Below are 14,570 nucleotides of genomic sequence, written 5' to 3' on the forward strand. Positions count from 1 at the left end.
TGAGTAGATGCCAGTTTTCAATTTAGGTTTACGACACGACTGTTAGAAAAGTGTGTTGGATACAGGATGAATGTGAGCAGTATGAATGGATTTCTCATGATCATGTGACCTTCCCGCATCAGTTGGTCCTATTCATTAATTTTCTCGCATTGCATCATGGGAAGTGTTGTCACGATAAGGGAATTCAATAGTAATTGATACTTAAAAAAATAAATGTCCATTTGCCGCTAACATCAGTGCTGATTTGCTACTGTGTTCACGTGCTCAACAGAAATGACTGTGATTGGCCGTGAAGGTCATCGGTTCACCGAACTCGCCACTGTTTACGGAGTGTAAACATAGATACTCGGACACTGGAGCATTTTAAAGCCGCAATTCATCAGCAGATAGATTGTATGTCAGCTTCTAGACAAACCAGCTGATCGACAGTGTCCCTGTATTTGTGGTTACATAGTAAACATCGGTGAGTTCGGTGAACTGATGACCTTTGCGGCTAATCATGGGCTGCGTCCGAAACCATATACTTCCGTACTATACAGTACACTAAAATCAGTATTCGAGCCGAGTAGTATGTCCGAATTCAGATAATTCGAAGATCAGTTGGCGAGAAATACCCGGATGATGACTTACTAGTTCCGGCAAGATAAATTCTTTGCGAGAGAATTAATGAATGGAACTGAAGGGACGCAACTAATGCAGGTAGGTCACGTGACCATGACAAAATGGCGGATGTAGTACGTCCAAATTCCATTCATACTTTTCACCTTCATACTGTATAGAACGTACTTTTTCTATCGGCCGTGTAGTACGTTTAAATTCAAATGCAGTACCTACTGAGTAGTAGGCGGTTTCGGACGAAGCTACAGTAATTTCTGTTGAAAATGTGAACACAATGGCAAATCAGCACTGATTAAGAACGTGCTCAAATGTTCATGGGAAATCGTTTAGTACTGAATTCCAGTATCGTGACAACCTTAATCATGGGATAGCTTAGGGTCCATTGGATGTGCACTTCAGAATCTCGCCAGAAGTAGTAGGACATCTGGGAACTTCACATACTGTTTTTCAAATAGTATGAGTTTGGACATTCTACTCGGCTTGCATACTGTTTTTACATACTATATAGTACGGGAAGTATGTGATTTTTGGACGGCCAAAGGCTTGACACTATTTTCTAAAAGATTGCAGACCTGTGGAGAATAAAACCCTACAACTTTAGTCCTTGAGCAGAGATGAAAAACTATGGGGTATGTTCTCTGTAACATCAGGTAAGAGACATTGAAAGAGTTTTAATAAGGTGTGTGTTGTGGTAATTTAAAAAAGCATTTTCAAGCTGCTATTTTCAAAAAGTATCACTCACAGAATTTCTATCATATTTTGGAACCATTCCAATAGAAATCGTCTTGGTGACTAGACAAAAAGATCCATCAAACACAGCCCTGCAGAGTTTAGTTCCAACCTTGCTTCAACACACACACACACACACACACACACACACACACACACACACACACACACACACATACACCTGCTGGGTTTAAACAAGCTAGAAGGATGCAATTAGTTTGATCGGGTGTGTTTAATTACGGTTAAAGCTTGCCTGCAGAGCTGTGGCCTTTTTGTTAGTGTGTAGCTTTTGAGGCTGATTTATTTCTCTTTGTTTGTATGTGTAATGCCACTAAGTTAGACACAAATCAATGATCTGTCAGTTATTTACGAATATTTGGAATATATCTTATTTTGCTGCAAATTATTTTGAACGTGTGACAGAGACGAAGCTCCGCCCACCAATTCTACGCAGAAAGCAACGGTCCTGCGTAGAACTTTGGAAGTTCCAGGCGTCAGGGAGAATTTTGCTCCTTTCTCGCTTTTTAAAATATGTTTATTTATTTATTTATTTATTTAGTTAGTTATTTTTATTTTATTTTACCGCGTTTACAAGCGTGCCAACTTTTAGTTATTTCAAAAAATCTCTAACCTAAGTTACACGACGTTGTTTGCGCGGCAAAAAGGCAACTCCTCTCCTTTAACCTGATGTTTTGAGGGCCGTCTCCAGAAACCATTTCTATCAACAAAGGTAAGATTAGTATGTGCTTAAGGCTAATTTGTACTTTTCTTAACGTTAACGTTATGTATTTTTTTTAAAACACAAGCCAGCGTTTTAAACGTTCACACAGACAGCATAACGGCTAATATTAACGTTACCTTTATTGCTTTGAACGCTAACTTACTGCTCATAGCCTAACATATTTATTCAGGACTGGGTACGTAGAAACCTTTTTCAAATGTGTGGAAGCAGAGAGAAAAGTTATATTACATAATCACTGATATGTTTAATGTGTAACCTAATGAAATGGCTGGCTTTTGGTTTCACTTTAACTTACATTTTACAAGAGAAAAAGTCATTAAAACTCCCTCGCCAGAAATAAAGATTTGGCTATTTGCTATATACACTTATTTGTATTTTAGAGGTCAAGGTGGAATAAAGGGTTAAAAATAAATGCCAATTCCGTTTTAAAATATTCTTACATGCGGGTCAAAGCTGACAGTAACGCAAGTGCACGAGTGAATGGCGCCATCTAGTGGAGATCTTGAGCCGAATTTTGTTTGCTAATGATTTAAATGAAAGTTTTTATTATTAACGTCATAATAACCTGTTTGTCATTTTATTAAATTACTGAATGCTGTTATACAACTGATTTAGTTCTTTAATTAGTGTTTAGTAATTTTATATAATTTTTTTTGTAAAAATGATGATTAGGGGAGGGCTAGTCATCTTTTCTGTCCTGATAATGTCTCTCACATTATTTTATCTCACAGTACTGTTTAAGCATTATCATAGATTGTCAGTCATTTTACAATATGCTGCAATAGATTTGAACATGTATTTATTTGTCATGTATACATAGAGGTATGGGACGATAACCGGTTTTAAGGTATACTGTGGTTTTAAAAAGTCAAGGTTTTAAAACCGTAAATTTTCTGTTATACTGTACCTTAGATATTTGTGTGTGTATATATATATATATATATATATATATATATATATATATATATATATATATATATATATATTTTTAATATACGTATTTTTACGACTATTTTATTTATTTATTTTTTTAGGGCAACAGTTGAAAAGGATCCTCCACATCACAAGCTACAGGTTAGTCCATGATTCAGGAAACATCTGAAGAACAAATCGCTTGTATACAACATCCAGCATGCTGTAAAGCTGAACAGTGCAGTGGCTTACTTTATATCCAAAGAAAAGAAAGATATCCAAAGATGCCTTTTCAAGTAATTAGGACAGCAGAAGTCAATGAGTTATTTAAATTATTTAGCCTAACATATATCGTTTTTAAAATATTTTAAATGTAAAAAAATATACTATGTTCAATGGGGAAAAGTTGTTTTTTAAACATTATTTAAAAAGAACATTTTAGAGCAGCAATTACAAAACCGGGATATTTTTACCCAAGGTTATCATATAGTCAGAATCTTTTACCGGCCCATGCCTAATATCATGAAACATTATGGCATGGATATTGATATGAAAGTCTTGGAAAAGTCGTGGAATTTTAGAAGTAAAATGTGTCTGAATCCTGAAGTATTTACATGTAAGCATGCTGTGAACTTCGGGTTTTTGTATGTCTTTTTACTTGATTATGTCAAAACAATTGAAAGAGCAGCTGAATTTACCTATACAGGTTTATCATCAGAATATTTGTACAATATTTGTACAAATATACATAATATAATTTTTTCTACCGCATTTGCCCACTGGGTGGCAGAAGTGACAACCCTGTATTTGTTTAAAGGCATTATTTTAAGTTAAACTTTAGATTCTGTGGATTTCACCTCTGCTGTCGTAGATTGTTTAGTTTACCCAGGCCTGTAGCCAGAAAGGTGGTTCGGAAGATAAAGCTCCAGAATTGTCCCATACTTGAGCTCATTTGTTCTATTTTGACTGACATGCGATCATAAATAGTGGAAATAACCCATCAGTAAAGGCTTTAGTTTTTAGACCGTCAGCTTTTTCAGTGTGACTTAAGCTAATCAGTTTTGGCCAATGCTAACAATTATTATTCATGAGTCCAACATCCAGCTATAAAAACGTACAATCCGTTATAAGAGAAGACAAGACATCTTTTGCTACTGTAATGTTTTTAAATAGAGAAAACATACAAGTAACTAAACCCTGGACCTTACTCTTGATACAAAAAAATGAGCAATAAAAAGGCGTGAGGGGCAACATAGTGGTGCAGTGGGTAGCACAATCACCTCACAGCAAGAAGGTCACTGGTTCGAGCCTCGGTTGGGTCATTTGGCATTTCTGTGTGGAGTTTGCATGTTCTCCCAGTGTTGGTGTGGTTTTCCTCCAGGTGCTCTGGTTTCCCCCACAGTCCAAACACGTGGTGTTGGCGAATTGGGTAAGCTAAATTGTCCATAGTGTATGTATGTCAATTTTCCAGTGATGGGTTGCAGCTGGAAGGGCATTCGCTGCGTGAAACATAAGTTGGCGGTTAATTTCGCTGTGGTGATCCTTGATTAATAAAGGGACTAAGCCAAAAGGAAAATAAATAAGGCGTGAAGCACCAAAAGTGGACCATATTAAAATAAATTTGAATGCTATTTTGGCTATTGTTGTCGTCCGTGAGTTTTCAAACATACTTTTTTTACATATTATATGTATTTTTACAAAATAACTTACCCAACGCTGTCGCTTACGAGTCAATAATCCAAAGCTTATTCAAATGGCAGATGTTACTCTTTAATTAGGATGTTTATTGATGTATTAATTGATAATATTATTTCTCAGAGAACAGAACAAAACAACAATAAAAGTTAGTTTACAATTGTTTTTACAAAAAAACAGCTGCCATTTTATTGAATAATGCCTAAAATTCTGCACATTAGTTAGTAAATGTGTTTGCGCAGTCGTCTGTTTTGTCCTCTTTGGAGCCAGAGGGATGCTGGCATAGTAAGACAATGAGATGATTGTGATTTGCACAAAGCTTTATTTAGAGAGAAGGCAGATTACACTCAACATGCACATTTAACACATCTCGCACTACGTTTTTTGTAGTTTACAATGCAGATGCTAATAAACGAATTACAGAGCAAGCTATGGATTCTAGTCATCTTTAAGCTAAAAAACATCAGAGACCAGTTGCATAAACATCCACCATTTTAAAGCAAATTGACTAATAAGCAGTTAGGCTGTGGTTAATAAGACCTACAATTAACATTATTATTTGTTATTAAGATAATGTGGACATAAAGCAGTTTCTAAAATAGAAATTTTGCATGTCGCCATCAACAATATTATAGCAATATAGGGATTTTTGCTGTTGGAGTTCAAATCAGATCAGTTAACCTACTTGTAACTCTTTAAAATGTTTTGGCTTGCCATTGAGCTAAAAAATTGAAGACTAACTTTTTAAGACTAGTCTCACACTGTGTTCTAACAATACGCAATGTAACAAGATTCAATTGACAAGCAATTTGTCTGTCTGCACCAAAAGCGACATGACAGAAATTTTGCACATCGCCATTTTTGATGGTCAGGACAAAACCTCCTTTTTAAAATGAAAGGTGCCTTTTATCACGTGCCTGTTGTTAGGACATAGTGTTAGTTGTTTATGCAGCCAGCCCAAAATTGAACGACAATTGCAAAATTAATACAGAAGATTCTGAAGCTCTCTTATTTACATTTGTTCGAAAATAGCTGTACATTATTTTTCTTTAATTTTTCCTTCAGAAAATTCTGTAGTGCAGCCAGGCTTTCGCCGTTAAACGCAGCTGTGCTCTTTTCTTCATTTGTGCCACAGTACGCCTTGGTGTCCCACAGTCCGGTATTTTTGTTATAGCAGCAGTACGCCATCCACATGTGCGAGGGAATGTTCACTTTGTCGTTCAGCTTTTTGTCTCCAGGTATCACTCCGGTCACCACGTAGGCCTCAACCTTGTTATTGACGTTAATACAGTTATTATCCATGTGGGTTTTGAAATTGTTTTTCTTTTGATTCCATGTGACTTCATTAAATGTCTTCTCCTGTGGCACGGCATTGGTCAGGGTGAATGTAGACTTGGCTGTATCTAGATCAACAGCGTGTCCGCTTGGAAATAAGTGGCCCCGGGTCATCTGTATGTTGTTCCTGTAGTCACTGTTCTTAGCCTGGTCATCTTTAAGCTACAGAGCAAATAGTAAAGAAACAAATGGATCATTAGTACAATTTTACTGGAGTGTATTAGAGTTGACATATAAACCTTTTTCTGCTTGTGTATGCTGATTTTCAAATCATGGGTTGCACTTCCTGTTGGAAGCTTTTGTTTTAAATATGGATACAAACAATCTAGTGAAAACAGTATGAGGTACGGTTAGCATTGTGCTTCATTTATTTTGAAAATAATGTTGTACTCTGTATTTTAACGTGCCATCACAATCACAAGAATAGCAACCCAGGCTCATTCTGGAAATGTAGCCCCGCGGATATTTTTGGAGACAGCGAAATACATCCTGGGAGGTATGTATTTGTGCAGTTTTTGTTTTCGCGAATCTACGCCATTCGTAACCGCTCTGTTTTAGCGTAAAGCCGCCGGAGGCCGCTGTCGAGCGATTGTCTGTCCGACTGACTGAACGACGGCTGACCCACCCTCCTTCCCTAAACCCAAGCAACGATTTATAAAAGTCGTCCAGAAAAAAGATAAGTCCTCGTCTAATTTTAATTGCGTTTACGGTTTTACTGTATTCTCGCCCCAATATAAACTCATTTGGTTTATTTTTTGTATTCTGTTTTCTGTCTCACCTGATTTCTGGAACCCCTCTGGGCCTCCGCTCTGCCAACGTAACACGACGAGCTAACCGGACGAACAGGTTGCGGCAGGAAAGCCCTCCACACGGAGGTAAGCCGTCAGCCGGCGAGTGTGAAGAGAAGCGGCGTCACACTGCCCCGAAGCGTTCGCATAAGTACCTCCGGCCACGTAAATCGCGGTCTCCAGAACCGTCCGCTGGGTTACGTATTTAGAATGAGCTTGGGTTGAAGAATAGCCAACGAAATCAAACAGCAATTCGTAACTTTTTGATTAGTGGCTAATTTGTAGGGCTGGGCGATTCATTGAAAAGTAATCGAATCGACATTCAGAACCTATAATTGATTCTATTTATAATTGATTGATTTTAGTTTCTGTTAAGATTAGTCGGTTCCAACTATATTCCTGTAGCCTGCAGACTGCCAAGTGCAATAATTTCATTATTTATTTATTTATAGCATAACAAAGATCCATCATCACCGATTGTATCACCTATATTGTAATTAGTAACTTACAGAAGTAAATACTGTAGATCTGTAGACTGTGGATTATATTTAAGCACCGACTGACTTTTAAAATATAAACAAAGCAAGAGAATTACCTCAGGCTCAATCCTAAATCGAGAGTGTGGCTTCGTGAAATTTCCTTTTCCAGTGTATTTGTAGGCTGAGAAGGTGGGGATTTTATTGGTTGTGTCGTAGAGAGTTGCGAATCTGACCGCGTTCTGGTATTGTTGGCAGATCAGCTTGTAGCGGTTGCTGTTCTGTGCTGCTGAATCCTTCAGAATGTCAGGAATCACGGGAGGCTTTCCTTCTAGAAAAAACTGACTGCATTTACTGAATGAATCTACAACATCAGTCTTGATGAACGGAAAACCGAACAGCAGCAGTGCAGAGACGATAGACAGATACATCTTCAATCACACGCTGATATGATTCACAAAGCAAAACCGTGTCTAGGCTAGATGTAGCAGAGCGTCAGTAGCAGCGTTAGCATCCAGAGATGAGAACGGGTGAGGGGGGAAGTGTGGATGAAACCAAAGAGGATAAGTGAAGGGGGGAGACTGAAATAGGCTTGCTATGGATGGTGACCATCTGGTGGTCATACAAACAACAACTGCCAAACTGTGTAACAGCCACTGGATTCACTGGGTCTGCATTATTTTTACATTTTATTTATTTAATTTTATTTTTTATTTTACTTAAATTTTTTTTATTTTATCATTTTATTTTATAATTTTTTTAATTTAATTAAATTTAATATTTTATATATATATATATATATATATATATATATATATATATATATATATATATATATATATATATATATATATATATTTTTTTTTTATTAAATTTTTTTCAAAAACATAAATAAATGGATTTTAGTCTGATTTTAAAAGTCAAATAAATCAAACAAAAATACATAAACTCTACAAAAGCTTTATATATATAAATTAAAACAAATTATTATTGCTATAAAATATTAACAAAGAGCAGCAAATGATAGTAAATATGTGCATTACAAACCAGTGTTTTTATGATTATATTAATACATTTAAATAGCATAACAAAACGGCTGTTTGCTGTATTAAGTAAATGAAGTGTTCAAGTTATAAATGGCTGAATTTAGGGCTGGGTGAATAATCGTACATTGAAATTAAGATTCAGAACCTATATTCGATTCATTTTTTAGGTAAATTTTTTCACTTTCTCTACCGCAAGTGGAGTCATGTAACCTCGCTCTGTTAAGGCTGATTTAAACTTCTGTGTTGAACACTCAGGTGGTCTGGCACACCTCTCAAAACTGTAACTACACATCACACGTTTGCGTTACATTAAAGGTGATTGAAAGCTGAGCCAGAGATGCCTTGAGATGGCATATTTTACATTACAATAAAAGTATTATTTATTTGCATGAAAAAATATTTGTTTACAGAAGATTCTAGAAATGCAATGTTTAAAATATTATTATACAGGATTTTATTCAGAAAAGATGCTGCTTATTTTCTACTTTTAATAACAAAACTTTTAATGAAAAAAAATGAAAATATTTAATTTTGTTTCCAAAAGTGCAAGTTATTTATTTCTGACTGTTGGTTTCAGACATTGTTTGTTTCAATTACAGTTGTTTAACATTGATGTTCAAAAAATAATCATAGATTGTAGATAATGTGTAGATAATGTGTGCACTTCATTTAGAAAACTCTCACTTGTAATACGTGAGCATATTTACTGTACAAAACCTCTCCGTAAACTATGACTAAATGGATAAATAAAATAATCATTCATTAATCATAATCGAGATAAAATGTTCAATTAATCATTATTTAAATTTTTAGTCTAACTTTTTAGTCTCCACTACACTTCCTAATCTGCAATTGCCTCTCTGAATATCACACTAACTGTACCCAAAAAACAAAAAAACAAAAAACAAAAAAAAATACTCTAATACTACTAATACTTCCCTTCTTAGACTTTACAGACCTGAAACTTGCCTATAGCACTTAATTATTGTTGCTCTTAGTTGTGTAAATTGCTTCCTTGTCCTCATTTGTAAGTCGCTTTGGATAAAAGCGTCTGCTAAATGACTAAATGTAAATGTAAATTATAGGCCAAATCGCCTGCACAGTTGCACTAAAATCAAACTTTATTTTAAATAAATGTTATTATTCAAACATTGTTTGGTCAGAAGATGTGATGAGAAGCTGAAGATCCATATTAGAGGAAGTTAGAAACTTTTTTATTTATTTGAAGACACTTAAAGGGATAGTTCACCCAAACACGAACATTTACTCACCCTCAAGTGGAGTTTTATTTCTGTGGAAGACAAAAGATTTTTTGTAAAATGTTAGCAATAACAACTTCTATTGAAGATGATGGTTGCTGGTTTCCATCATTTTTCAAAATACCTCATCCCTTTAAATGCCCACTCTACCAAATGGTTGACCATATATTTGTTTAACTTTTTTTTTTTAAATAATGGTTTACACACAGCATTGTTGGTTTACAAAAAATAAATAAAATCTACTACACTGATATTTTAGAAATTATGGAATGTGTTGATAAAATTGCATTGTGTTAACTAGCGACATTAGGAGTTAAGAAAAGCAATCCAAAGATTTTTTTTTTCTGGTGGGGCAGTTAAAGGGTTATTATGTGTTCAACAGAAAACAGAAGCTCAAACAGGTTTGTGACAAGTGAAGTTTGAGTAAATGATGACCGAATAAACAGTTTTGGTGAACTATCCTTTATAGGAAACCTGTTAAAATGGTTTATATTATATTAAAACATTTGAACAATAACAGAATAAGTCGGTAAATTTGTTTTTGCAGATGGCTTTATTATCAGAGATTTTATTGAGCATATTAAGAGAATGAGACTATTGCGATTTGCACAAAGCTTTATTAGTGAGAAGGCAGGTTACATTCAACATGCACAACTAGCAACATGTTTGTTTATATATATATATATATATATATATATATATATATATATGCATGCATGTATGTATGTATGTATGTATGTGTATATATATATGTGTGTGTGTGTGTATATATTTTTTTTGCGAAATAAGCAAAAGACAGAGCAAGCTGTGGATTCTAGTCATCTCCAAGCGTGAAAAGACACGATTAAAGACACGTTAACTAAAACAATCCTTGAATTCCTAACTCTGTTATTTACATTTGTCAGGAAAGAGTTTTATATTCAGGAACGCCTGTAATGCAGCCAGGGTTTCTCCTGGAAGCACTGCTCTGCTGTTTTCTTCATTTGTGGCACAGTACGCCTTGGTCACCCATTTCTTTGTGTTTTTGTTATAACAGCAGAAGGCCATATACATGTGAGTGGGAATGTTTACTTTGTCATTCAATAATGTCTTTTCACTAGGTATCGCTCCGGTCACCACAAAGGCTTCAGGTCTACCATTATTGCTCAAGCAGTCTGTATCCATGCTGCTTTTAAACTCATTTTCCTTTTTACTCCACTCACCATTATTAAATTTCTTCTGCTGTGGCACAACATTGGTCAGGGTGAATGTAGCATAAGCAGCTTCTTGATCAACTGCATAAGATTTTGGAAATAGATGACCTCGAGACATCTCTATCTTGTTTGACTGTCTGTAGTCTTCATTTTTAGCTTGAGCGTCTTGAAGCTACAAAACACATGATTAAAGAGAGAAACGGTCAATACACACTGTAAAAAATGCAGGGTTCCACAATTAATTCACCCAACACAAATCAATTAAATTAACTTTTCAAATTTAAGTAGATTAAACATAAAACAATTAAGTTATCCCCCCAAAAACATTTTAAATAAGTAGTTTGAACAAGCAGCAAAACTTTTTTACATAAGAAAGACAGTGTAGAGAATCAAATCCTGTACATTACCTCAGTGTCAATCACAAAGGTTTTCTTTCTTTTGGTTTTTACGTCAGTTTTAATATAGTTGTACGCTGAGAAAACAGGGATCTTCTTGGTTGTGTCATAGAGAGTTGCAAAGTAAGCTTTATCTTTTCCTTGGCAGATGAGCTTGTAGCGGTTGTTGTCCTGTGAAACTGAATCCTTCAGAATGTCAGGAATGACCGGAGGCTGTGCTTCTAGAAAAAACTGACCGCATTTACTGAATGAATCTACAAGTTTAGTCACAATCAATGGAAAACTGAACACCAGCAGCACAGAGACAACAAACAGACGCATCTTCAGCTTCACACTGAACCAAAAGTAGAGCAGAAACGTTGACGTGATGTACTGCAATCCCTGAAGAGGATGCACCTGCAGAAAGACCCAGCTGACTTTATATAGACCTGCAGTTGATAAAGATATAGATATACCCATTCACAAGTGAATATATGTATTTTTAATCAGCTTCATAAAGTGATAAATAGACATTTACATTCTTTCATTTGAATTTATCCACTGATATTAATGTGTGTATAAGAAAAGATATTACACTCACTCACTCATATTAGCTTATGGAAATACAGCCTTATATCTGATCTCAGTGCAGTTATGCTGCTTTAGCTTAGAAAAAGTTTATCAGAAAAAATATAGTTCAAGTTTTATAGAAAGCATTCTTTCCTAAAGAGAAATGAGACGGTAATAAGAAGAAATTAGGAATAGAAATTCAAGATCCCTAATGACTGGTTATATAGTTTTAAGACCCAACTTCTACTTTATTTCACAAGTGTTTCATGCTCCTTTCTTAACAAAGAGCTTAATTATCACAGAGAAGAGAGTTCCTCAAGTAAAGTGTTTAAGCATTTAAATAATGTCTTTGGAATGATAATTTACTTCTTGTAGCATGGGAGAGGCAGCGAGCCATCAAGAACCATCTGATGACCAAAAGGAATTCTGTTTAAACTCATTTATCATAGTTGGTATTCTCACCTGAAAGTCCACTCAAGATCTGGGAACGGAAGAGTATTACTTTTATTGTTGTTCTCAATTTACATTCAAAGCGAGAGCTTATCAACATGTTAAGTGGGTATACCGAAGGTCTGGCATTGCTATTCTTAATTTACATTCAAAGTGAAAGCTTATTTACATGTTAAGCGGGAAGAAACAGTATAAGATGTTTAAACGGAGGATGATCGGGATTCAATTCCAACTCCGCTAAATCCGAAGTGTTGTCTCTACTTTGACACTACTAAAACTTATTTTTTTTCTTTGAGACGTTCTCATCTACTTTCTTACATAGTGCATTATAATGCAATATATTGCACACAGTCACCATTACAATAATATTCATTAATTGATTTTCCTTTGGCTTAATCCCTTTTTTATCAGGTGTCGCCACAGTGGAATGAACAAACTATTCCAGCATGTGTTTTACACATTGGATGCCCTTACAGCTGCAACCCATCACTGGGAAACACCCATACAATTTCATTCACACACTCATACACTGACCAATTTTGTTTAACCAATTACCCACGTGTTTGGACTGTGGGGGGAAACCGGAGCACCCGAAGGAAACCCACGCCAACATGCACATCCCACACAGGAATGGCAGCCGGCACTTGAACTAAGTGCTGTGAGGCGACAGTGTTAAGTCACCATGCTGCCCTCAATAGCAGTATAAATGCAGCATCGAATCGCAGACGTGTGATAAATTTATTTTTTTTTTTGTTTGTTTGTTTTTATATGCGCTGTTGTTTGTCTAAGTTTGACCTATCAGATAGCAACTTACTTGAGAAACAGCCAATCAGAGTCAGAATATCTGCGGAAGATATTACTTTTTCAAAGTGTTTTAAAGATGAAATGTTGGCCTTTTGACAGTAAAAAAAAATCATAAAATTATTTAAAAATACAGCTAATAAGGGAAACGTTACATCGTAAGAATTATCTTTATCACAATACTCAACAACAGTATCGCAAATTGTATATTTCTCCAGTATCACTCAGCCCTCCTACCAACTAATAACTAGGGTCTCGACAGTCTTAAGATATAAGGACTATTTAAATATATGTAACATGTAAAAATTATATCTGAATTCACTGTTAATATTCTGAAAAGCAGAAAAATGTTGCACTTTATTTCTTTGTGCAAACAAAGAGATCATTAAATTAGTATTAAAAGGTTTAGAGTTTATATATATATATATATATATATATATATATATATATATATATATATATATGCTGGTTGAATTTCAATTTTGACAAAATATCATTCATTTGCCATGAGATTATTTGTTACAGGCTATACTGTACTTTCTAAATTATTTGAATATGGTTAAAAAATTAAAAGCATTTTGTACAAAAATCCCCAAAAAGTTTTGATTAAGATGTCTTTTAACTCATTTAACGTTTTTTTTTTCTATAGATGACAACCATAAATATAATGTATAAACAATCCTTTTTTAATAGTTTTTCCCATTTTATTTTAAACAAAGTACTGTAAACATTTATGAAGCAAGATCATTTTGAGATGCAAGATCACAACTCATGGATGATGATTACATTGTGGTAATTTTGAGTTAATAGATACTATTTTGTTTAGTAGAGAAAGTGCTCCGTAACATTTTTAAAAATTGATTTCTCTTACAAATGTCAATAAGAACCTAGTCGGTTTCCATTCAAACCTATAGGCGTATTCCTGTACTTCTTAATTTAGTCTTGTTTTATAGGATTTACATGCCCTATTATTTGCAATTAATAATGTAGTAGACATTCTATTAGAATCTTGTGCATGTTTCATAAGATGATTTCGTTTGCATTTACATTCAGTCGCTGATATCAGAACATCAGTTTATCGATCAAGCGTATTAAAACTCCCTCATTTGCTTATTTGAAATAGAATTTGATGTGTGACCACAAGTTGTGTTCTGTTAGCTTTATGGAAATAAACCTTGTGAGTATCTTACTGCAAAATTAAAGATACCAAAATATCTTTCAAGATGCACTTGTAGTGTTATAAAACACTTAATATAACATTTTAAATGTAAAAAATACCGCAACAATCAGTAAAGTGCATATTACATAGAAAGGCTTGAGATGTGATCATAACAAATGGGATTTAGTGGACTTATTCAACAAAATAGATGAATTAGAAGTCATGGAATGTTGTAGGTCAATTGTTAAATGAAGTATTCACATTTTGAAAGTTCATCACTTATTATCTTTTTAAGTATTTTTTTCTATTACATGAACGGCCTTGACATTTTTACAACTGTGTTGTGTTTAAACCTGAATATGCAATGTTTAGTAGAACTGAAACAAAAAAGGCACAAAGTTATATATGTATGTGTATACCGTA

General features: G+C 34.6%; 3 protein-coding genes across 4 annotated transcripts in view; all 3 read right to left on the reverse strand.

Moving 5' to 3' along the window:
* si:ch211-133n4.6 overlaps positions 1 to 14,570 on the reverse strand; it is a 127,128-nt gene that overhangs the window by 46,102 nt on the left and 66,456 nt on the right. The window lies entirely within an intron of this gene.
* On the reverse strand, positions 4,999 to 7,788 carry si:ch211-133n4.4. Its single transcript, NM_001077376.1, has 2 exons — positions 7,415 to 7,788; positions 4,999 to 6,193 (listed from the first exon to the last, which is right to left on the reverse strand). Exons 1-2 carry the CDS (start codon positions 7,724 to 7,726, stop codon positions 5,705 to 5,707), a joined length of 801 nt encoding a protein of 266 aa, NP_001070844.1. The 5' UTR covers positions 7,727 to 7,788; the 3' UTR covers positions 4,999 to 5,704.
* zgc:158445 lies at positions 10,135 to 11,564 on the reverse strand. The gene is made up of 2 exons (NM_001080071.2): positions 11,201 to 11,564; positions 10,135 to 10,965 (listed from the first exon to the last, which is right to left on the reverse strand). The coding sequence occupies exons 1-2, from the start codon at positions 11,507 to 11,509 to the stop codon at positions 10,489 to 10,491; spliced, it is 786 nt and encodes a 261-aa protein (NP_001073540.2). The 5' UTR covers positions 11,510 to 11,564; the 3' UTR covers positions 10,135 to 10,488.

This window comes from Danio rerio, chromosome 19 (assembly GCF_049306965.1).
Source record: "Danio rerio strain Tuebingen ecotype United States chromosome 19, GRCz12tu, whole genome shotgun sequence".
In the NCBI taxonomy this organism is placed as follows: Eukaryota; Metazoa; Chordata; class Actinopteri; order Cypriniformes; family Danionidae; genus Danio; species Danio rerio.

Coding starts and splice junctions, on each gene's coding strand:
- zgc:158445 (NM_001080071.2), bottom strand. CDS start 11,509: ATGCGTCTGTTTGTTGTCTCTGTGCTGCTGGTGTTCAGTTTTCCATTG. Junction 10,966..11,200: donor CCTTTGTGATTGACACTGAG/GTAATGTACAGG, acceptor TGTGTTTTGTAG/CTTCAAGACGCTCAAGCTAA.
- si:ch211-133n4.4 (NM_001077376.1), bottom strand. CDS start 7,726: ATGTATCTGTCTATCGTCTCTGCACTGCTGCTGTTCGGTTTTCCGTTC. Junction 6,194..7,414: donor GATTTAGGATTGAGCCTGAG/GTAATTCTCTTG, acceptor TTTGCTCTGTAG/CTTAAAGATGACCAGGCTAA.